Source organism: Triturus cristatus, chromosome 5_2, assembly GCF_964204655.1.
Source record: "Triturus cristatus chromosome 5_2, aTriCri1.1, whole genome shotgun sequence".
Classification (NCBI taxonomy): domain Eukaryota; kingdom Metazoa; phylum Chordata; class Amphibia; order Caudata; family Salamandridae; genus Triturus; species Triturus cristatus.
Genome location: NC_140588.1, coordinates 1,113,384,703 through 1,113,409,804, shown reverse-complemented (window position 1 = coordinate 1,113,409,804; position 25,102 = coordinate 1,113,384,703). Strand labels below are relative to the sequence as shown.

At 44.1% G+C, this 25,102-nt stretch overlaps 1 protein-coding gene across 1 annotated transcript in view; it reads right to left on the bottom strand.

The window, feature by feature from the left end:
• LOC146829823 (nicotinamide N-methyltransferase-like) overlaps positions 1-13,224 on the bottom strand; it is a 64,935-nt gene extending 51,711 nt beyond the window's left edge. Inside the window, exons 1-2 of the mRNA XM_085606737.1 lie at positions 13,077-13,224; positions 2,752-2,959 (exon numbers count right to left, since the gene is read on the bottom strand). Coding sequence (XP_085462863.1) covers positions 2,752-2,959; positions 13,077-13,224 — 356 coding nt within the window. The remainder of the gene's footprint in view (positions 1-2,751; positions 2,960-13,076) is intronic.
• Between the last annotated feature and the right edge of the window lie 11,878 nt (positions 13,225-25,102).

The window sequence follows — 25,102 nt, the reverse complement described above, 5'->3', positions numbered from 1 at the left end:
TAATCCTCCAAATGGTGGCACCAGTCCCCCGTGTCCAACGGCTAACAGCCAGTGCTCAAGACTGAAGGCCGCGAATAGCAGTCAACAGCAGGAGACAGCAGGAGTCAGCAGGCAGCAAGGCTTCAATAGCAAATGCATCACCTGTCAAAATGATGCCACCCGCCCTCTGCCCTCTGTGCGTCACTGTGCATCTTTGCTCCCCTTTCCTCCAGGGGTGTTTTGCAGAAGCCAGAAAGTCCCTGGAGTGAACCCCCAACTTTGACCCCCCAGAAAATAACAGTCACTGGCTCATCTTATCGCAGGCTTGACTTGCTTTTGCAGCTTTAGCAGCTTTTGTAGCAGCTCCCATTTCCTGGTTCCTGGTTCTGAGCTGGGCTGGGGATTGTGGGTGAGTCCAGGTCCCAAGCGGGAACACACCAGATGCCCTGCAAGACATACCCAGGCCTAGCTGAACCGCTTCTGCTATGAACTGGGCTCGCAGTGGGCAACTGGTAGCTACTACCACCGCCGCTTGGGCACCCCTCCCCCCATGATCCCCTCTTCTCTTCCCCGCCTTGCCTTGTCTGTTATTGTGGCCTCAGCAGGGTCTGGGGATGCCGACAGGTGTCAGGAGTATCAAGAGCCCAGGTACCGGGTAACAGCCTGGTGGGGGAAAGGTGTTGCTGTGAGAGAGAGGGTACACCAGCTAACCAAGCTGACAAAGCTAAAACGTAGCAGCCGATGCCTGGGCAGTGGTAAGGACATTCCAGGCAGAGGCGGCGCCGGCAGAGCAAGAATCTCTGACAAAAACTGAGGCCGCCCCCTGCTGGTGCTGCTCTATGTTAATTGAGCTTATGCTCAGCTCACGTTGCTGGGTTGTGCTGATGCTGAGACTTATGCTCAGGTTTATTTAGTGCTTGTTTGGTGTTTTTTGCCTCGACGGGAGGTGCCTAAAATTGGGCTGGGCACTCCCAAGGGGGCACAAGCTCTGTCCAAGCTCTAGCGAGCAGTGTTGCATGAGCCTAAGTGTAGCCTGGACTCACCCCTCTCTCATGGCCAATCTCGCTGCCAATCCGTTGTCCAAGCCGCAGAGATGCCGCAGCCTCCGCAACGGCCCCACAATTGCCTCTCAACGGCCTCACAAACGGCAGTGGCACAGTCTCTTGCGGGCTCTTGCGGGCGGCTCTGGTCCTCCACTCACGATGACCGGATAAGCTCGCCTATGGCCCCCCTATGGGGGCATTCAATGCTGCTTTCCTGCCACTTCCCTGCCTCTCCTTGCAGCCACAGCAACCCCAACAAACGGAAGTCAGGCACCGGTGTGTAGGCTTGTCGGTCTGAGATCCAGTCAACCTTTGCGATTGACACCGTTTTTTCTCCTCGGGTGCCATATCTTATGTTGACCGTAGTGTTAAGGTGAAACCTCTGGAGAAGGGATACTAGTGCAACCTCTACACCCATACCTCTCATCATGGCCCACAATGTATCCCGGATAACTGTGTCGAAGGCACTGGACAAATCCATGAAGAACAAGTGGATTGAACCCTTCTTGGCCTTCAAATCTGACTTAAAAATCAACAGTGGTACCCACATTTTAGGGTTGCTTGCAAAAAACTCAAAGGGCACACCATCTGGGCCTGGCGCTTTCAAGCAAATCCCCTGTGCCATCGCCTCCTCCACCTTGGATACTGTGATAAATAGACTAACTTGGGTGGCTACAGATAGATCTTGAGGCCAATCCATTGGAGAATGTTCTACCTTTTTACCTAATGGATTGAAGATACCAGAAAAGTGAGATACCCAATTATGTGACAAAAAAAGTCTATCTGCCTCACTTCTTCAGTAAAAAACAAGTATTTCAACTCTCCAGAACTTCACATGCTTCTCATCTCAACTTTTCTTTCCTCAATCATAAGTTTATATTTGTCAAAATGTTGACATTTCTTCTTTTATATTTGCTGATAAGCTGAGAGAATGTTGTACAAACTGATAGGTCCCAAATAGTGGTCGGGGGTTGGATACCAAGTTCTCTTGAACTAGCTGCAATAAAACCTTTGTACTAATATAGTTACATTGCAGAATTGTTAGTTACATCGGGTATGTAAATAGCTGCCTAATGTTTAGTAAATAGGTAGGGCACAATTTGTGACTCCCAGTGACTGGCTCCAAACACAAGGATGACCGTTTATGGGGTACAAAATACCACCATCCATTTAGTTGAATTCCAAAATGGGATTTGTTTTTCAAAGCTCTGCTACTGTTGTAAACAAAAACCCATTTTAGAATATCATTTACAGAAGCAGGCACACCTAAACAATTCTTAAATGGATAACTTTTTAAACTTATATTACCACAATTGCAGTCACAAACCAGTGATACATCTCATTGATAATCATAAGAAAAAGAGGAGATGCCCAATCACGACTTCTCCTATTTGTGATTCAGAATGAGTTGGTAAACATCCGTGCGATCTAATACATATTTACCGAATTGCAAACGATTTTGCACACCATTTGATGTGATGCATTTAAAGAAAAAGTGAGAGACAGTTCATGCTTGCTCACTTACAGGTTCAAAGATGGAAAACTGTTTTATGAGTGCCCTAAAAATTTCTAGTATCAACAATAGAAAAATGGCATGAACCTGCTGCTCACCTCTAGAAAATTTCAACTGCTTTCAAGAAAGTAATCCTGAAGCCCTTGGTGCTAGGACTGCTGGCAAGGTAAACATAGGTAGGCATTTGAAATACATCATCAGGTGCAGAATACATACCTTTTGCCCTGAAGCTCACAAAGTGCCTTTGCTACATGACTCCAGTCCAAAGCTCCGGGCTCATTTCTCCGCCACTTCTCAATCACTGCAACACATTGATCAGTTGAGCCACCAAGAATGATGTCTGAAAAGTAGTCACAGGCTGGAAAGGTCCATTGGAAGTAAGGACCACAGGACAGCTCAATCAGGAGCTCCCCTTTGACAGCACCTGGTAAGAAACATATACAGAAATGGATTATTGATTATGTTTTTGAAGTAATTAAACTAAATCAACCTCTGCACACCCCTGGGTACCTCTGCACAGAGCAGTAAGGCTTAACTTTAGAGGCAACGTGTAATATACCTGGTGTGACAACGAGAGCTTAATTAAATGAACAAAACACTACCACAATGTCAATAATCCAATAAGTTGACCTTGGGTTATTAATTATTAAAGAATAAACTGAAATGTATTGGTCAGAAACATAAACTGCACAACAGGGCTATTTGGCCACAATTGAACGGGACAAATACAAAAGTTCAGGGCAACCATGATGGAGCCTTGGCCAGATACTGGGACCAGGCTTGGCCATCTGCAAACTACCTTAGTTGTGTTATCGACGGAGGTGAGATGCGAGAAGCAAAAGCTTGATGTGTCATCGTCAATCCACAGGATGAAGGTGACACACTCTTTCTGTATCAGCACAGCACAATGTGGATGTTGTATATGTATCACGTGACGTCAGGCCAAAAAACGTACTGGGCTCATATTCATATCTGTTGTGGGTCACTACATGTGCAATCCCCTTCTTAGACAAAACAACTATATTTCACAAGTCAAAATTAAAGGTACACATGGCTTTTAATAATGATGTCAATGACACAATGACACATATTTCAGTCGAGCAAAGAGCAGCAGACCATAAAGTCTGCTCCTAGCCCATTGTCTGAAAGTACAGTTTTAAACATATGTATGCACTTTGTGCACACACACAACAGGCACCTGTTGCAAAGGTGCATACACTGAATAGGTTACAAATAGTAGTATAAGATGTAGAGATGCACCACAACAATAACACAAAGCATGGATATGATTCTTGTCTTTATTATATTTTATTGTTTTTACAGAGCATACTATGTATGCAATGAAGACAGGCAACACATTTCATCCATATAAATGGACTTCTTCAGGGAAAATATGATTGCGAATGAGAGAGATTTGCCAAATGGAAGCATCGCAATATAGGTCCTAGAGAAAACCCACAGCAGTGTACTTCCTCAATGTTTCAAATTCATGAGTACGAAAAGTTATCTATCCCTGTCGTCCCATTTGAGCAGCATATATAAGCTAAAATATTAGATTCCCAAGTAGAGAGACGACCACAGTTGGGGAATAGGGAAAGGAGCCAATACGGGCATTCAGATTGGTACCAGTACTGCCAGCGTCCGTCTGCTTCCGTCTGCTTCACCCATGTGAATGGAGCGTCAAGACGTGGAAATAAATTCAATGATACATGTGTTTTCAAAAATGAAATCAGAACACACAATACAACCTCTTCATCAACACAGAATCAGAAATACGTGATCAGGCAGACTCAGTGACCTAGGCCTAGGCCTGAGGCAACTGATTGACATATCATGCATGTGGTCACACGTAACCAGCAGAAAAAACACATGAGCAGGAAAAACCCAGACGAATACCACAGATAGGCAGCAACAACACCATGGTCCAGGGAGATTGCCCCCTAAGAAAGCGCACATGGACAAACGGTTGTGCATTCCCAAAACAACATTAATTTAGATTCTACATGAAGTTAGGAACACTCAGCCAATAAGGACACAGCACACACAGCACATGCAGTGATCATGCGCTCTCCATGCCAGATATCTGGACATGTTACCCACTGGCCCTCATTGTGTCCATGCGAGGTTGAAACCCACCTGCAATTGTTATCAGGTGGGAGTAATTTACCCTAAAAAAGGATCTATGAATTGTTTTATGATGCCCAAAGAAATGCATATAATGGCACTGAAATTGATTGTACTTGACAAGGGAACTATTATTTTACATGCATGATGCACTTATTCAATTGAACTTGATTTTAATGCTTTATTAATTGTTGGATTATTTTCATAGAATAAAATATTGTATGGAATGTATGTTTTATGGAAAGAAATCAGTTACTACTACTACTACTACTACTAGTAATACACACAAGGCCTGATTTGTGTGGCCTTGGATGGCTTTATAACAACATGTTAAGCATGGCAGATGATTGATCTCTGTTACATAAGTTGTCAGGCAGGCATACATTCAATAGGTAGTCTATGCCCATTACATGCATACATCCATGATGTATAACGACCTCTCCAACTTCTTCCATGAAAATACCACCAAGATCTGCAGCAACTTTAAACCCGAGTCACCTCTGTCAATCGTTCCAGCCTGCTAAGCTCATCAACCAACGATTGCCAACTGATAGCATGATAACCCTCTATCTATCAATTACACTGCAGCAATATCAAGACAGTCCACTCAGGGGCTCACACCATATCTGCAACCTGGGAAGAGCCACGATAAATGCTGCACTCACTTCCATCATCAAACCTGGAACAAAATAGCCCCTTCCCAGATAGCTGTAAACTTGACGAAATCATTGCGCTCCTCAAAAACACCTATAGCCAACCCTGCAGTACTCAGCAACTACCGACCATTCTCTCTGTTCCCTTCTCTAGCCAAAGTCACAATTAGGACCCCTTAGAATGCAAAAACCTCCTGGATGACTCACAATTATGATTCTGAAACAACCACAGCACCGAAACAGTGCTCATCGTTGCCACAGATGACATACGCACCATCCTGGACCATGGGCAGACTTCTGACCTCTTCCTCCTGCCCTCTCTGCCGCTCTGCTGCTTCCTACACTGTCTCCCACTACACACTCAACACCAGGCTACACACTGCTGGAATATTAGGCCCAGCACTCAAAAGGATAGCTTACTTCCTCTCCAGAAGAACATGACAAGTCAGGGTCTCACGTTCACATCAGAACCCAAGGACCTCATCTGCAGAGTCGCACAGAGATGTTGGTAAATCATTGAATGTGTCAAAAACCATGGCAGTTGCATTAGAATACCCTAAGTGCCCCTTCCTTTCACACATGAAGCTGGACCCATGTAGATAGAGTCCCCGGGTTTTACATCGGCCAAGGGAGGGGGGATACATGCTCCCTTCCCCTTAAATGTGTTGCTGGGCCCTGGGGGTGAGTAAATAGCTTTAAAAAAAACTTGGAAATTCACTAAAAAGCAACGGTTACAGTGACCTTATAGTAAGAGGGCAATGCTTCTCAGGGGAGGCATAATGAGGAGAAATAGTTTTATTTATTGTTGTTACTCTTTCCATGTGTGCTGCATTCCGAGTAATTTGCCTCATTGCTTTGTGCAGCACAAGGACAGAAGCAGAAATTCTTTTGAATATGGCACATTGCTGCCCTTTCCCTATCATGCATTTTTTTTAAAATAAATGTAACCCTAAGCGGCGAAGTGTGATATGGAGGTTGTGAAGAGGATAGAGAGCGATCACAATCCTTTGTGTGTTACCCATAAATGGTGGCTTTATACCACCTTATCGTCTGGTCTTTTTGTGACTGCCCCCCCTCGGGCCGTCCCCACAAACGATATGCGGAGATTAAGGTGGGAAAAGGTAGCTATTAACCAACAGGCCATTACAGAAATTAATTCTCGGGTGGACACTGCAATATCGGATATAAAACTTTTCAATTCACTTGGGACTGGCTTAGGAGAGGTAGAAGGCTTACACAACTCTCTCTTTTGTAAAATTACGTCCCTAAGCCAGCCAAATGGTATAACGAACAATGTAGAAAATCACGATTAATCCTGGGCGAAGCTATCAAGGGGGGGCAATCTATTCTAATTCAGGCCGCTAGAAAGAATTATAAAACAAGTATATCAAAGGCCAAAAAAGATTGGGATGAACATCACTGGATGGAGCTAAAGGCAGCCAGTGATAGTAGGGACTCCCGGTTATTCTGGCATATTGTTAGATGGGGTAAAACAGGTCTTCCAGAGCCCCCAAATAACAATGTGCCTGAAGAGGAATGGATAAAATTTTTCAAAAATCAGTATGCCGCCCCAAATAATAATAGTGATAGCACGGCTGAGGACCTTAGGTTAGACCTTCCCAAAGTGAATCTCTTCGATATAGATGAAATCATGACGGCCCTGAACACGGTTGCTCGTGGCCGTGCGCCTGGTCTCGACGGTGTCCCAGCAGACTTATTTGTAAATGATAAGGATCATTGGTGCCAGTATATTCTCCTTCTTATCAACGCTATTGCCCTCGGTGCTACGGTCCCAAAAACTTGGCAGGGTGCAGTCATTATCCCAATTTTCAAGAAAGGCGATCGATCCCTGCCAGGCAATTATAGGCCAATAAGCCTTATTGATACCATCCAGAAGGTCGTGGGACGTGTGATTGTCAACAGGCTCCTGGAATGGGTGGATGAGACCAATGCTCTCTCACAATTCCAGGCTGGCTTCCGACGGTCCACAAGTACGGTAGACCAGGCATTCCGCTTTACTCTAATTCAATGGAAGACAGTGACGCTGGGCAAAGGCAGCTTGTATGCTGCCTTTGTCGATCTACGGGCCGCATTTGACCTCGTTCCCCGTTCTAAGCTATGGCTGGTATTAAATAAACAGGGACTTCCAAGCGATTTATTGTCTTTGATTATGAGATTGCACGAATCTAACTATGCCAGAATCCAGTGGGGAGGACACGGCTCGGTAACCTCGGACTTTCCTGTCGAAAGGGGAGTGCGGCAGGGTTGCTCGATGGCTCCTGTTCTTTTCACCCAATACATTAATGATGTTGTAGCCCGAATGACTTCTGCCCAAGTGGACGGCCCTTTTTTAGCTGGGACCAAAATTCCCATTTTAATGTTCGCTGATGACACGCTCATCCTATCTAAGACTCCAAGTGGACTCCAGCGTGCCTTATCCATTTTTGATGAATTCTGTAGGGAATATGGATTAGAAATTAACACTGCCAAAACAAAGTTAATGACATTCAATCCTCACTGTAGCTTTAAAACAAAAATTATTTTGAATGATCGCCCGTTGGAAGTAGTAAATACCTTCACATATTTGGGCATGCATATTTCCACCGAGTAAAATTGGCGACATCACACTGATTTAGCTACACTTAGGCACAGACAATTGACAGGTGCTATTTCCTCAGAACATAGAAAATCATTGACCAAACCTATAAAACCAGTCTTACAGGTGTACGAAGCTAAAGCTATAGGCTCCGCCTTATATGGTGCAGAGCTTTGGGGCTTTGAGAAGGTTGCTGCCCTTCAAATTTCAGAAAATAAATTTTTTAGGGCAATAACAGGTCTACCTAAAAGTACCCCATTGTTGCCTCTTAATTACGATCTGGGCCGGAAAGCAATCTCGGATTTGGCACAACTGCGCCCTATTCTGTATTGGCGCAGGATATGGACAACTCCTGCCCTTTCTCACTATGTAGAGGGTTTTCTAGATATCATAAGGTCAGATGCTTTCCATAAAATAGATTGGCTAAAGGCACTTAGGACATCTCTGTGTAGTCTTGGCTTGCGCACACTTTGGGATGATCCGGCGGGAGCATCTTTTCCATCTAAAATTGCCTTAAAGATTACATATTGGGAGTCGGTTGCAAGACGGAACTGGAGCAGTTTGTGTGCTGGTTCCATGACTGCAGACTTTCTTGAGGTTAAGATGTATCCCTGTCTGGAACCCTATTGGGACATCATAACGAGGCCCCTGGAAAGAAAGCTCCTTTTCCAACTGAGAGTAGGCGCTCTTCCCCTCAAATCTTTGACATCTAAGTGGGCAGGGGGTTTATGTGATGGATGTCCTGCCTGTGGTGCAGACAGGGAGACTATTGGACACTTTTTATTTGTCTGCAGGTTTTACGCGGCTCCAAGGCGTTACTGGTTGTCTCCGATGTGTAAAAATTTAGGAACAACTAGTGGCAGTGTGGCCTTGCGTATAATACGTACTAATACTTTGCCATGGATCACAGTGGCCACTGCAAAATATTTAGGCTGGGCGTGGACAATCAGACAGATATTGCTAGTCATTTGACTACTCTCGTGATTTAGGAGAGACTGCTAGTCTTCTGACTATTCTCTCTAATGTTTTATCTTTTTTTAAAAACCCTTTTTTAACTCTTTATTCTCGATGAACTATATGTTATGGTGATGTACATGACATATGTATGCTTTGTATATACCGATTTCAATTTAATTCCTTTTTATTCTGTATGAATTTTTTATTGTAAATGTTCTTTCTTTTATGAATAATATTCGAATAAAGCATACCTTGACTGACTAAGCGGCGAAGTGACCCTTGCTCACTATGCACCTGGAACCAACCTACACCCAAATGATGAGGCCCAATCAGGCTGAAACCTTTCATCCGTTTCTCATGTTCCATTTCAGAGAGGGGGTGTCTTTACAATTTGGGATGGACTTTTCATATTGAAGCAGTACCAAGACTAATTTGCATATTGCTAGGACTGGACTGATGATGGGCAAAAGAACAATGGGTCAGAATACTACCCTGAGGGATTGTTGGTGGTTAGACAAACTTCAGGAATTCCCCTCATCATTCTTTGTGTCTTTGTGCGTCTGCTGTCTTTATGGTGCCTTGAACCATTGCTCAATGTCCACAGGTCCCATGCATGCCAGAATATGCAGAGCATCACACACAGTGAGTCACCGGAGCATAACAAAAACAAACAAAAAAATACTTAACCGTGTATCCAGGGAGTGTTTCCTCTGGGTACGAAGTCAATATTTGTTTTTCTAGCCCCACCACCTGGTTTTACCTGGCAGTGGGAAACAGAAAAAAAGGCCTCAGACAGTATGCTCTAAATAGGGTGGGCTGTGTAAGGTGCTTACTAAGACAGCCCCTATTCCATCGTGCAATGACAGGTAGCTTTCCATCAATAGAGGGCTTCGACAGAAAGCTGGTGGCACTCCCTATACTAAATACTAAAATCGGTAGAGAGACAAACAGTTTGTTGGAAAGGTACTCCTTCTAGTCAAATATATTAAATGACCATTATTTTTCTGAAGTATAGAAGACAAAAAAATCCTACATAAAGTTAAAATATTTTGGGGCAGATTTACAAGGAACTGACACATCTGTAGTGATGTGTCAATGTTTCCGCACCAGCCTGTGACACCCTTGCACCACCATAGATGCGTCGTATTTATAATACGGTGCACCATGGCAAAAGGATTGACAGATGCATCAGAAATTCTGACACATCTGCTGGCCCAAAAGTCATGCATTGCTTGAGTCATGTCGCAAGCACAATGCAACTCCAGTAATGCATGTTGAGGTCTATACTTATTGTACTGCGTCACTCTGCTTGAAGCAGACATAAGGTTTTGACGCTGTGGTGTCCTTGAAGTGGAACAATGAAATCTTGTAGATTTCACTGCATCACTTTCACAAGGCTTTCCTGTGTGGGAACACCCACCCTACATACATATTCCTGACGCAGGTATAATGTGACGCAGGGCTTTACAACATGACACATCTGTCTAGATGAGTCATGTTGGAAATTGGCCGCTTTTTTACACCGCCGCTGAATCACATAAGTGAATGAAAGGCCGTGCAAAAGTGTTGCAAAGGGCTTGTAAATCTGCCTCTGTTTTTTATATATTGTATTATTACTTATGACAAGTTAGGTATAGAATTAATTTAAAGTAATTCAATTATACTTTACTTTAAATTATTAAATTATAAAATGTTAAAATAATTCATAATAAAACAAAACATGTTGTTTAAGAAAATTTTTTAAACATTAAAAAATATGTTTTATGTTTTTCATTATTTAAAATAATGTAGTTCAATTTTAACTCTGCGGTTTATTTTAAGACACTAAGGGCCCGATTCACAGAACTAACTAAAGACAAAATCCTAAACTTACTACCATGTTGACATTCACAGAAGGCACTTACTCATTTCGGTATTCACAGACGTTAGGGGTCCTAACTTTAGGACTCCTAAATGCCTTCTGTGAATACCAAAAGTCTTAAAGTTAGGTTTTTTCTCAGTTTAGGAGTAGTAAAGTTAGGACTTTGTGTAATGCAATTGGTGCTGGTGAAAAGGACCCTCCAGTGCCCTTGGGCTGAGTACACGCTGAAAAAAATACTGCAAATAAATAATAAACGAAAAAGAACTAGGCCAATAAGAGTAGTGGGAAGAAGTACAAGAATATACGAGAGGTCTGAGGACAGAAAACACCTAAAGGCCAGAGCTGGCTCTGGCGCTGGGGAACCAGGTTCGAGTCTCGGCTTCGGATCAACATCCTGTGATTCTGGGCAAATCACTTAATCTCCATGCCACTATCAAAACAATGATGTGTCATGTGTCCTTGTGTAACTTAACTGGTGCTCATCATGTAAAGCGCTCCAATACCTTCGGGTCGACTTCGCGCTATATAAAACTGCACACACACACACAAAAAATATCCCGCTCATCCAGTCTTTTTCGACAAGTTTTCTTTCCCTGTAGTGTTTGTAGGGGCCTTGAGTAAATGTTCAGGAGCAGTGTCACGACGCCGGACACGGCCTATGTAACCGTTGGGCAGCCTGCGAGCCTCCATCTCAGGACAGGAGACTGAGGCCGAATTCAATGACGGTCCGGAGCATTATTATGGCGCATTTATTAAGGGGGAGCCAGCCTTGTACTCCTGACCGTGCTGCTCTTGGGTAATAAGGCTATGCCCTGCGCTGCGCATGTTTTAAATATGTATTACATGTCTTAATTTTAGCACTCCGAAATTCCGGAAAGTCAAGATGCAGCGCTTTGCAAAACCTCCAAATAGATAAGTAAATTAGAGCCTAAGATCAGATACCCAGCCCTTCGCTTCTCTTCTGTTCTCACTCAGTCACTTTCACTTTCACTCTGAGACTGAGACAGACTTTAACTTTATTTAAAGTCGAGTCGACTTCACTTACCCGGGCCGTGTTTAACGTGGATGATGACAATGAATGAAATCAAATTACAGGCTGCCTCGATCGATGCTGGATGTTCTTGTTCTCGAGTCAATCAAGGCTCGGAGCTCCTCGTGGACTGCAGCAGTGCAGAGCGTGGCAATGTGAGAGCATGCAAGCAGAAGCCCAAACTGGAAAAATCTGGAATTGTGTCTTTCGATTTCGAATCGACTCCTCCCCCAGACCTCAACAAACCAATCACTTGAACAACAACAACTGCTGCTGGGTCTGGTGGAGGAGACAAAGGCCACTGCCACACCCCCACAAACTCTAAACCTGCCGGAATGCTCCACCCTCGGCCATTGGAATTAATGGAGGGCCTCCAGCTCCGCCCTGGGCCAAGGGAATAACGCCCAAAATTGACATGCTATTCTGCTAGTTAGCAATAGGCTGCACCCACCAGTGTGTCATCACTGCCCTGCTTTCTGGCTCTAGGTCGAAGAAATCTTCACCCAGCCAAAAGCATGTGCAGAGACACTGCAGAGCAGAGCAAAGGGAGGCCATACCCCCACACCCCCTAAAGAAAACCCCATTTTTGTACATGTTTGTTCACTGACCACTAGCAGCCAGCACAATTTATTCCTAGCTGCTCAGTGTTTTTCATCAGGCATTTTTTTGGTCCCCCAGGGTGGGAGGGCGACGCCCATCTCGCCCCTATGCACCAGCCTCCACTGCTAGAATATATGAAACTGTGCACATATGCTCATAATTGTATTATCATGAAATACTGAGATATACAAGATTCATTAAAAGAACCAGGGAAATATATTTGCTTATTTCATTCATGAGGCATCAGAATGTTAGTATCATTAATATTTTAAGGTCCCATCTAGTGCATTTTTCATATTGGGTTGTAGAAACAGCCTCCTGTATTTTATTTTGATTCTCCAGACTCAAAATTTACAAAATAAATGACATTCTTGACATTCATCTTGCTTTTCAATGCACAATGAACAAAAATCTGTGGATGAATGGTAAATACGTATATAAATTACAATGTACTTTTCATTATCAATGTGTTTTTTGCCCCAAGTACAAAAATGTAATTTGATCTTTCTGTCATGTGTCTATTAATCCTTTTGACTTCAGTAGCTACATCAATTTGCATTTACATATATTGATCATTCTTGTCTTTGAACAACCAGAACCGATTAAACAACTGAGGCACCAAAAGCAAGAATTCAATGCATAAACATAGATTACATATTTGTCAACCGCAATATTTTTCCCCACCCTCAGCTGGGATGACAGGAGATATTAAAAACAGACCTGAGGTGAAGATTTTGTTGAACGAAGGAAATATCCGTGTTATCACATCATCGAGGAAGGCAGAATCCTTTGCCAAATATTCAGTCACCAACGCAGTCGCATCCAAGTGTCGATCATGGAGCTCTTTCAGCTCAGAAAATGATGCCATTTTTAATAATGTGAAGTTTCAAAATCTACGCCTTCTGTGTGTGCACCTATTTTTATAATAAAGTAATCTAAATGGAAAATTATTGAGGAACCGAAAACGGTTTGTTTTGTGTTTGCTCAAACCTCATTAAAAATTCTGTTACTCTTTGCTGTCAGCTGAGTCAAGATTATACATATTTAGCATACTGTTTGCAAAGCATAATGTTATCAGGTGTGCAACATGTCCCATCATCTTAACTGAAACAGATACAGCAATGGTGTTTCTGACAATAAAATGAATAGAATTTTTATAAAAGTCCTTCAAAAACATGCTCTTGATATTCATTCTTTGAACACTCTTGGTTTTGGGCTTTTTCTTTTTTGTTTTTTGTCAATGAAATTATGAGTATCACAAAAATACTCAAAACTTGAATCAGAACCATATGAGTGCTATTAGATTCACTCGAAATCTGATCAATGTTCCAATGTAGGGAATCACCACTTTGTGAACATGTCTTTTAAAAATGGGGTTACTATTTGAGAGGAGGTACTCATAACAAAACACATTAGTTATATCAAAACAACATTCTGAGAGAATCTCCACTAAACCCTTGGTGGCTATAGCACAAGTAGCCAACAGACTTCAAAGAAATGTGAGCTATGCTGAAGCAGCACAAAACTAGGAAAACCATCTAGGTCAACTTATTTCCTTCTTAACAAGGTCCATTAGGGTCCTTCAAACTTTTTGTAACATCATCAAGATGTGCTGGATAAACTTTTTGTCAGCAATCTGCTCTCAGTGGGACCAACCTGGATTATGCTCCACTAGAGAGTGCTTCACCAGGCAGAAAGATGTATCCCCTTCCCTGGTTCAAGGTTTTACCATTGGACTTAGTCCCTATTTGGAAGCTGCTATCCTCCAGCAAGGGAAGGCCGAGCAAGGCTCCACAATGCTGCATGCCTTTGACACGATGTCCCACTGACTCTCTTTTGATCCGAGTGAAAATCTAGGTAGTGTAAGTGGTCCCTTAGACCACTGCCTCCCCTTAAAAAACTTTTTTTCAACCATTACCAAAGGGGACAGGGGTCTCTTAGTGACACCTTCACATTTGCAAATGGATTCCTAACAGCTTTCAATTAGCTGTAAATTGCAAATGTTTTGTGACAGTATTCCATTCACAACACCTTTGTATGTAGCATTCCACTTTGTAGTCAAAATGCCCGTTGCTAAGCATTTTTGTGACTGGGAATAGACCGATTGTGTGAATTGGGCCATTTGCAACTCCACTAATGGTTTGTGCAAGTAGCCCTAAGTCAATCCTTATTAGTGATTAAATGACCACAACACTGTAAAGAAGACTGGTTATAAATTGTGTCAGCAGATCAAAGTTCTTAATTGCTTGGGTCCAAAGGGCATAACAGTTACATCCTCAGCCATGGCGCTCACATGCTGAGGACATACTCATTAGGACCTGTCCCAGTTCAGGGGGGAAGTGCTGGAGATCCCCCTGTGGGCCTCCCATGAACAAGCTCCCACAATGGGAAATGAGGTAATATTTTACTAAGGAGATTGAGGGGAATGGTGGGTGGTAGGAGATTTGTACTGGGGCAGTGATCCCACACAGAAATGTAAGGAAAATGTAATTTTATTAACTAAATTTGAGGTTTGCAGGGGATTCTGGGTAGAACAACATTGGGGGATTCATGCAAGCAACACATCCCTTGACTCTGAGGGGTGTATAGTTTTCAGAAATATCTGGATTTGGTATGTTTCTTTAGATGGTTACCGAATCCGGGACCAAAAACACAGGTCGTTTTGTGATTGATCTTTTTGATGCCTCCACAATACATTTTTGTCCCTTCCCTGTTGTGGGCACTTGGCTCACCCACACAAGTGAGGCCGAATTTTTATCGGGAGACATGTGGGCAAAACTTGATTTTATTTACCTAAATTTGAGGTTTGCAGGAGATTCTGTGAAAGTAAACTTTGGGGGATCCACACTAGCCACACCTCCCTGGACTCCCCCAGGTGTCTAGGTTTCAGAAATATCTGGGTTTGGTTGATTTCCCCATATTCCCACCAAGCCTGGGACCAATAATGCTGGTGACCTTCTTGCAAAAAAGGGCCTTTGTGATAGCTAATTTTGAAGTCTCTGCAATATGTTTTTGGCCATTCTCTGTCATGCACACTAGGCCTACCCACACAAGCAAGGTACTCTGTTTATCGGGTGACTTTGGGAAATGCAGGCAGCATAGAACTTTCTGGATACCTGCAGTTTCTAGAACTTTATATCACAGAAATGAAGACAAAACTGTTGTTGTTTTTTTTACAAAATTCCAGAATTGTAATGGATTTTGGTAACAAAACCAGTGAAAGCCACACAAGTCACCCTATCGTGGATTTCCCTGGGTGTCTAGTTTTCAAACATGTACAGAGTTACTAGGTTTAGCTTTATGCCAGCTAAGCTTAGGGCCCAAAATAAACAGCATGGCACACTGTAAAAAGAAAGGTACATTATTCAGTGGAAAAATGTGATGTGTCCATGTTGTGATTTGAGACGCTTACTGTGGCAGGCACTGGGGCTACCTACAGAAGTAAGGTACTATTTTTATCAGGAGACTTGGGGGAGCGCTGGGTGGGTGGAAGTTTGCAGATCCACACAGATGGCAGAACTTTCCATCACAGAAATGTGAGGAAAATGTGTTTTAGTAAACTTTTAGGTTTCCAAGTGATTCTGGGTAACATAACTTGGCGAGAGCCACATAAGTCACCCCATCCTGGATTTCCTCGGTGTCTAGTTTTCAAAATGTACAGATTTTCTAGGTTTCCCTTAATGCTGGCTGAGCTACTGCCCCAAATCCTCAGCTAGGCACATTTGAAAAAAAGGGTCAGTTTTCGGTACAAACATATGATGTGTCCACATTGCATTTTGGCCCATTTACTTTTGTGGGAACCAGGCCTACCCACACAAGTGAGGTACCTTTTTTGTGGAGTTTAAGGTGAATACCGAATAGTTGAAAAAGTTTTGTTACCAATTGTCCTTCTATGCATTTCTGCTTTTCAAATATAAGACAGTGTTTAAAAAAAAGTAATTTAGAAAAATGCACTCTAATTAACATGCTACTATGGATACCCACAAATCCAGAGATGTGCAAACTCTGTATCTTGTTTCCATTTTGAAAATACATAGGCTTCCTTGATACCTATTTTTCACTCTTTATAATTTACTCAAAATAATTGCTGTACACCTGATGCACAATAATATAACATGGCAAGATGCAGCTGAGTTATTGTCTCTAGGTTCCTCGGGTTCTTGGTGTACCTATAAGCTTCACATATCCCCGCAACCAGAAGGGTCCCGCAGACATACCATTATATTGCTTTCAAAGGTGAAAATGTATGCACAAATGGCTCTTTGTTTCAACTCAATTTCAATATTTAATTTATTTCAACTGTTTTTTTTTTCTATAGGAAAACATTAAAGGATCTACACAAGTGACACCTTGCTGAGTTCAGAATTGTGTCTCCCTTTTAGATTTGTATAGCTTTCCAGTATCAATTATTGGTTTCACACCCATTTCTACCACTAACTGGAAGAAGGTTGCAAGCACAGAAAATAGAATATGTCCCAGTTAAATGTCAAAACTGTGTAGAAAATGTTGGTTTTGTGATAAAAGTCTGCCTGTTCCTGAAAGCTTGGAAGATGTTTACTTTAGCACCAGCACCCTTTGCTGATACCATTTGCAGGACAAAAAAACAGACTCTTCTGCAGCATTTTTTTCCCAATTTTGCCATAAAAACAAAATGTAGCTGTATTTCAGTTAATTTCCCGGTCCTCTCCTGGAGAATATGTGAACACTGGGTACCTTCAGAATTCTCAGGATGTTGGAAAACAAGGGTGTACATTTGGCATGAGTACCTTATGTAAACTAAACGTTATGGGGGCCTGAGTGCAAATTACCCTAAATAGCCATAAAAAGGCTCAGCACCGGGTGGGGAAAAGACCTAGCAGTGAAGGAGTTAAACTGAGGGTACAAAAGTACATCATGGAGAAAGATTGTTGCACAGATTTTGTCTCTCACTCGCATGAGTTTAGCGTGTGACAGAATTGTCCCACTCCTGCATACAAAATAGTAGCTGAGTCATTATGCACGCTACTCAAGCCCAATCCCATCCAAAGGAAAGATGTCAAACATCTACAGTTAATATTAGGAAATACCCTGGTAGTGGAAAGGGAAAATTGAGACCTAAAGAAGTTTTTAACAGCAAGAGTATTAGGCTCAGGTCTCAGTTGGGTCCATCAGCTATAAGGGGTCCAAGGAGTACTAAACAATCTGCCTAGATAATCCCAAGGTAGACAGACTCTCAAAGAGATCCTTTTGGGGGTTAAAATGTAGGAATCGGACCTCAACAGTCCCAGCACAGTGGCAGAAAAAGCACTATTTAATTTCAATGAATGCTTAACTGCTTCACCGAAACTGAGTCTTTAAAGCAACAACCAACTAAAATGCATCACTACTGGATAAGTGAAGGAAACACCAGCATCCTCTGATTTGTGAACCGGTCAGGGAGAAAATTACGGACAAGGAATAATTTGTTTTTGTGCCTATTCAGGCTGTTAAAGGTACCAGAACTCTTCTTCTACCACCTCTTGCTGATTGCAAAAACAAGAGATTTGTGTCAATAGATATCATAAAACCACATCATATGCCGGTTTTACAAAGTAGGCCATGTGGGATCCTGAGTAGTTACCTGTCTCTACTCACTACATACAGCAAGTCCAATTGATGTTTTTATTTCCCAGTTGGGAATATCAAAAAATGAAGTATCTCTTCTACCTGCTACATCTACAACAACTATACAAACAACTTGTAAGGAAACACAGATTTATATTCGGAAACCCAACTCTTATGCATCTGCATATATGCGTTAGTTTCCTTGCGCCAGTGCCAAATGTCCTTGCGCTACCACGGATGCCCTGTATTTACAATACAGTGCTCCATGGCACAAGGAGTACCAGGTGTGTCAGAAATTCTGACACATCTGTTGGCACAAAAGTGATGTAATGCTGGAGTTTCACATGAATGCATCAAATTTTAAAGCCCTGCATCACATTATACCTGAGGCAGGTATAATGTGATGCAGGGCTTTAAAATGTGATGCATCTCCCTAAATTGGTAGCATTTTTTATGCCATTGCTGCGTCACACAAGTGATGCAACAGCGGCGCAAAAGTGTTGCAAGGGGCTTGAAAATCTGCCCCTTAATATCCAGCATGTTACTCTTCAGAATATGTATAATGTGTGGCTCAGATTCTGCAAGATATTGATTTTCACTAATAGAACTCCTCTAGAGTTAGAAAACAAACTAGCTGTGCTTTACAGGTATACACATTCATAGGAGCCTATCTCTCTGTGAGAAAGCATTTTCTTTTTTTTAATAACTTTATTATTATTTTTATACAATTTAATAACAATACTACTGACAGGTGGGATAAGAAGTCATCAAAACAAGGTGTATGATCAACCTTAGGCATGGAGGTACTGCATTGATTGGCAAATCCTGCAGCAGGGTTGATCAAAAGAAATCGTTCATGAATATCAGCAGTGACAAACCGACTTATACATAGGACCATTCTGCCAAAACGTCTGTTTGCAATCACAGGGCGGGAAAGCAATTCTCATGAGCCAGAACCAGCCTTCGCATGAGATAGTGTAAAGGCTCCTAGTTCTACATCTAAATCGATCTTGTAGTACTTTAGCCACGGGGAGCTAATTTTCCTAAATTTACGTGGGCAGCCCCTCGCCTTATAAACTACTTTTTCCGCAGCCATGTATAAATCCATATTGGATTTCCATTCTGTAAGTGTAGGAAGGTGTTGTGCACCCCAGTACCTCGCTATGTCCTGTTTCGCCACCACCAACCCCAGATTAACGAGTAAGAGCACATATCGAGGAAGATAGACATCAGTGGGAATACCCAATAGCAGGAATTTCACATCCATCTCAATTGTTGCCCCAAGTATTTTATTTAGTTTGCCCACTATTTTATGTCAGTAGGGCTGGACGTGGGCGCATTCCCAAAGGGTGTGAATGTATGTACCATGTTCCTTGTGGCATCTGAGGCATGCAGGGTCCTCCACCCTCCCAATGCTGTGCAATCGTTCCCTATCATAATAGACCCTATGCAGGATCTTATATTGGATGAGCCGCAATCTTAATCTGATCTCCACCTCAAGTGGATGCATGAGGGCCGCTTCCCAGTCTATATCCTCAAGGGGTCCTGTGGTGAGTTCCCACTGGCATATTGTTGAGCTGTGTATTGTATGTCAGCGAAATCGCCTGCATCTGGATCTCCTCCTGAAGGAGTCTGCTCTCAAGGGGAGCGTATTCCGGCAGCGCCCTGTTGTCCAACCCCTCCACTCGCCGCGCATGACGAAGCCTAAGGTACGCATAGGCTTGGAAATTATGCATTTGGTATTTGGATTGAAGGATTGAGAAGGAGGTCAGGGAGCCTCGCTCCAGGAGGTCTCCTATTTTGGAAATGCCAAAGAGGTCCCATTGTTTGAAATCCTTCAGCTTTCTGATCTCACGCAGATGAGCTCTCTCCCATAATGGGGTCGCCCGTATAGATTTCCCTTCCCATCTTATCAACTTCCCAGCAAGTTTCCAGGCCTCTATCACCCAATGGGTAGCGGGAAGGAGTCGCGCCGTGCCCGCACACCCATATAGGTAGTATAGGTGGGAGCGTTCATGGAATTGAAGCCGTTCCAGTCGATATGCCGGATGATCTCTTGGTGCATGAATCCACTCATTAATAACGATAAGTTGAGCCTCCATGTCGTAGGCTCTGATATCTGGCACGGCTTCCGTTGCAGGGTCTGCAGAGCTATTTGTGGGTGAGCTCCATCCCAGAGGAGGGGGCGCAACTCACTATCAAGAGAAGCAAAAATCGTATCAGGTAGTTTGTGATAAGTGTTCTGAAGAAAATAAAGAAGCTGAGGGAGAGTCACCATTTTATACATGGCGGCTCTGCCCATGACAGTGAGAGGTAATTTCCTCCATCGTTTCCCATCTGCTTGAAAAGTCAGCAACACCCGTCGTATATTGCGTTCCACTCGAAGGACGGTATCCGTGGTAATATATAGGCCCAAATAAAGAAAGCCCTCCTCGCCCAGCCGTAGGCAGCTGGGATAAGTGTAAGATGTGGGACCTCCGCTTACTGGATAGAGGGTGGACTTAGTCCAGTTAATCTTGTAGCTAGCGTAGCTGCCATATTCCTCAAAGATGTGGAGAAGACGGGGCAGGGTGTCAGCAGGCCGCGTGACATAGAGCAGAATATCGTCTGCATATAACCATATGCGTTCCTTCTCCAGCCAACCGGGAGCACCAAGGAAGCCACCTAGGTCAGGTCGGGAATGAACCACACATGCTAGGGGTTCCAGTATGAGGGCAAATAATAAAGGAGAGAGGGGCAGCCTTTTCTGGTGCCTCGTTGTATTGGCCAATTGGCAGAGAGAGTGCCATTGCCCCGTACTCGCGCCTCAGGTGCATTAAACAATAACGTGAGCCACCCAAGAAAACCCGGCCAAATCCCATTGCTTCCAGAGTATGCCACATGAAGGGCCAGTGGATCGTGTCAAACGCTTTCTCTGCATCAAGCGAGAGAAGAAAATGGGGAGTGTCACAACCCCTTACTGTATCCATCCAATTAGCTAGACGGCGCAAATTGAGACTGGTGGCACGTTTGGGCATAAAGCCAGATTGGTCTTGGTGCACCAACGAAAGATTTACGCTTAGCAGGCGACGTGCGAGAATCGTGGCCAAGATTTTTGTTTCAATATTAAGGAGTGATATGGGGCGATAGGACCCGCAGTCCTCTGGTGGTTTCCCAGCTTCATGTATGACCACCACTGTGGCTAGATGAAGGTCTAGGGGGAGACATCCTTGTTTTTTTTATTCCACGAACAGCTTTAGGAGATGGGGTGCCAGCTGCGTGGTGTTTAATTTAAAGAATTCACTCAGCAGGCCGTTAGGACCCAGAGTCTTGCCTGCTTTCTGATGACCTATGGCCTCAGTAACCTCCGCCAGTGTCAGGTCACCTTCAAGGCTATCTCGTTCGTCGGGTGTAAGGGCAGGCATATCAATATTCTGAAGGTAATGGCGTATCTGGGAGTCCTCCGCATGAATGCGGCCTCCAGAAAGAGCCCTGTAGTGGCGCTCAAAAGCGACCGCAACATCTTCTGGAGCAGTATAAATAGTCTCCTGGTCCCTTATCGACCCTACCCACCGTGACTCAATTTCCTTCCGTCCCAGCCACGCCAGCAGTTTCCCCGCCCGATCTCCCATTTCATACAGGCGATGTTGGGTTGCTAGTTGGCAGGTTTTAACCTCATTAGTCGCAAGCGCTAATTATTCGCGCCTGTTTATTTCAAGCCGGCGCAAATCCTCCTCAGTCATTGCGGTCTGACTTTTCTCTTTCAAGTCCAGGAGGGCATGTTCTAGCTCTTCAAGCTCTTGAATCGCATGTTTCTTCTTGTGTGCCAGTATATTTTGAGCCCTTTCACGCAATACAGCCTTATAGGCCTCCCACAGAGTAATGGCAGATGGGACAGAACCTACGTTTTCAATTAAATATAGCTGGGAGTCAACACGGAGCTCTTCAGCCACAGTGTCGTCCCGTAGTTCCCACGCATTAAGCCTCCATTGCAGAAACCTTCGTCCACCTCCACCACCTATTTTCGTGAGCAAGAGGGAGTGGTCCGAAATCCCCCTAGCCAGGTAGTCAATGCTGGCCACCCCCGGAGCGAGAAGGAAGTCCAGGCGGGAGAACACCCTCTGGGCTCCGGAAAAATAAAAGTATGTCCACCGGAGCGGGTGGTGGCGTCGCCACAGATCAGATAGGCCCAGTGACTCTAGAAAAACAGCCAAAGGTGTGATATCCGGGGTGCCCTTTCGGGCTAAGGAGCGATCCAGGAGGGGATTCACTGTTGCAGGGATTCTGCTTATGCACAGAACTATGCGCAGGAAACCAGGACCTCAGAGAATTGTGGTGTACCAGAAACTCCCCTCAGAACCAAGAACCCCTTATCCGACTAGCTTAGTGTCCCATTCATTATCCGAGATTTAGCTCGGCGGTCCCAATGTATAGACAACCCAGAACAAGCGACTTAGATATTCTCAGGAGTGGTGGGAATCCGAAATACCTGTTTGTATCTATATATCAGTCCACAACAGAATAACAAAGACACGGTAATTTTTAAAGAGTTTATTTTATAAACCTTGCGTCCTAAGATGCAGTACTTTGGCTAACACAAGCAGACAAATGGTCAAGATCAGAACCATCCGCATAGTTACAATACCATACAGAATGAAAGGAGCAATCATAATAATAATGACAGTGGAAAGCAACCACCCTCCTTTCTCTAGCAACTAATAGGTTATTATCAGACTAATAGAAGGTCTCTTAGGCTTGAATGGGGGACCCCATACCGTATAGATCAGCTTAGTGGAATCACATCACAGGATCAGCTAGGCTCTCTCCTGCAACAGCTCTTCTTTCCGAATGAATCTAAAATCATGCTGCTCTGTAATATTAAAGCACTCGTCTTTCAGGTATTGGCAGCTGCATGCATGTTATGGCTAAAAAGTGGTACGATCAACCTGAACACAACAACCTGCACCGTCTAGTGACCCAGACTCGTTCTTTACATGGTGTACAGACCAAGGTCACTGCTCACTGTTAAGGCTGTTAAACAACAGACGGTTCTCATGTGAAGCAAAGTCGAGTAAGCATTTCTTAAATGAATAACATGTAACAACAGTGTCGTGTGCAAAAGCAGCAGAAGCAGCAAGATGGCTTTCTAACAGCTGACGCGGTTATGCTAACTTAGCGTTGTACATAGGGAGTGGCTAACCCACACTACACCCCCCCTTGATCGGACTACTAACCACTAGGGGCGCACTTATCAAGAACGCAGAGTTCAAGTGAGACAGAACGGAACCAAGGGCATGAACTATAAGTCCAAATAAGGTAAGTGTAAAGTTCGAAAAAAAAGAGAAAAAAAATTAAAAAGAAAAAATGATGTCCCAGGGAAAAATAACATGGAAAAAATGGGGAAAAACGACATCGTTGGATGTACCATGACTTGACAATGTGAAAGAGTCAACCCATCAAGGTATAAGCACAATAAGTCGCAACAGCTTCCAAGAGGAACTCATTGGAGCGTTCCGCAAAAGTATCTGCCATCCAATTCAGTAAGGGAAAGGAACACATGTGTTCCGCGACAATCGGAGACTCCAGTACCACACGTGGACAACAGGCAGGTTCCTCAAGATAACTCCTTTCAAGGAAGTCAATAGCGGCCTCTCCAATGTCCCAATTTCCGAGGACTCCATGCGCTGCACCCAAGGCCATAAACCCGACACCAGAACAGGCAAACTCATGAGCCACTAAGGGGCCCATCAGAAGATCAAAATCTGGGGCAGGCGACACCAAGTTTCACAGGCACAAATCCAGAGCCCACTGGAACGAACAATCTAGGCAGTGAAAGACAGGTTGCACACAAGTAAAGAAGGGAAACCGGAAGGACAATCCATATGCGAGCTTAAGGTCGCCAGGGGTAAGGAGCCATAATATTCAAGCATCCGGTTACGAAGATGTAGCAGCCGGGGCATGCTGTCTTGTAACGCAAGGTGTGCAGCCATAGCGTAGCGCGCAGATCAACAATAGCACCCCTGCCGCGAGAGCAAGGAGTAAAGGAAGACCTCCGAAGACACTGGAAAAAATAGAATGAAAAAACACGGGGATCACACCAAAAATAGTTTGGAAAGATGTCACAAGGCCAGAGCCTACAATTTTAAAAAAATGAGCCAGGCCACTTGTAGACGAGGTATTAAAGATAGTCTGTATCAAGGTCCCAAAGTGTAAAGGGAGGTCAGTATTCAAAAGCGCCTGTACCTCCGTGCGTGTGTTCGCAACATGAAGGAGAAATGTTTACCGGGACAAAGTCAACGCGACCTCTTTTTGAGACAAAAGAGCCCTTATTCTGCTCATCTTGTTGAACTCTGCTTTCAAGGTCGAAATCAAAGGCCAGATGGATACATCGAGCCGGTTATGCGGGGGCGGGAAAAGGACATTATTACAGCAGACTACTCATTGTGAAACAGTCACTATGTAAGGAATTCCCACCAGCATCCCACAGCAAGCTTCATTATTTAAAAGCCACTCCCCTCCTACCTGCCTAGCATTGTCAGTTGACTGGAACCTGTCCCTGCCACCTCCACCATGCCTATCCACATGCCATGCCCCTATCACTTTCCTCCTGTCCTCCATTGTCCATTTTACTGCCACACCCTTCTGCCCTCCCTGGTCTGTTGTGCTGCAACTGCTCCTCCTGCCTGCCCGGCATGGTCTGTTGTGAGGCCCCTTCCCCTGAACTCTCTTGTCTGTGCCCAGGTCCTGACCCTCCCTTCTATCCTCCATGGTCCTTTGTGCATGCCCCTGCACCCTCCTTCTTGCCCATCATAGCCATTGTGCTGCCACTAACCCTCCTGCTTTCCATGCATGGTCTTCTGTGCTGACATGGCCCCTCCCACCTTCCCTCTGTGGTCAGCTAGCTGCCCCTGACCCCCTCCCACCTTTCCTCCATGGTCTGTGTGTATGCCATCATAGTCTCACTGTTGCTCTCCATGGTGTGTCTTGTTTCTAGTGCCCATCCTGCCTGACCTCTATGGTCATCGTGCTGCTCCTGCCCTGCCCCCTTGCCCCCAGCTCTCAGTTTCCATGTGCAGACCCCTATTCCTTCCCTCCTGCCTTGTCTGTTCCATTGTAATGCCCCTGATCCGTCCCTCCTGCACTTTATGGTCTGTTATGCTGCAGCTTTCTCTCCTGTCTGTCCA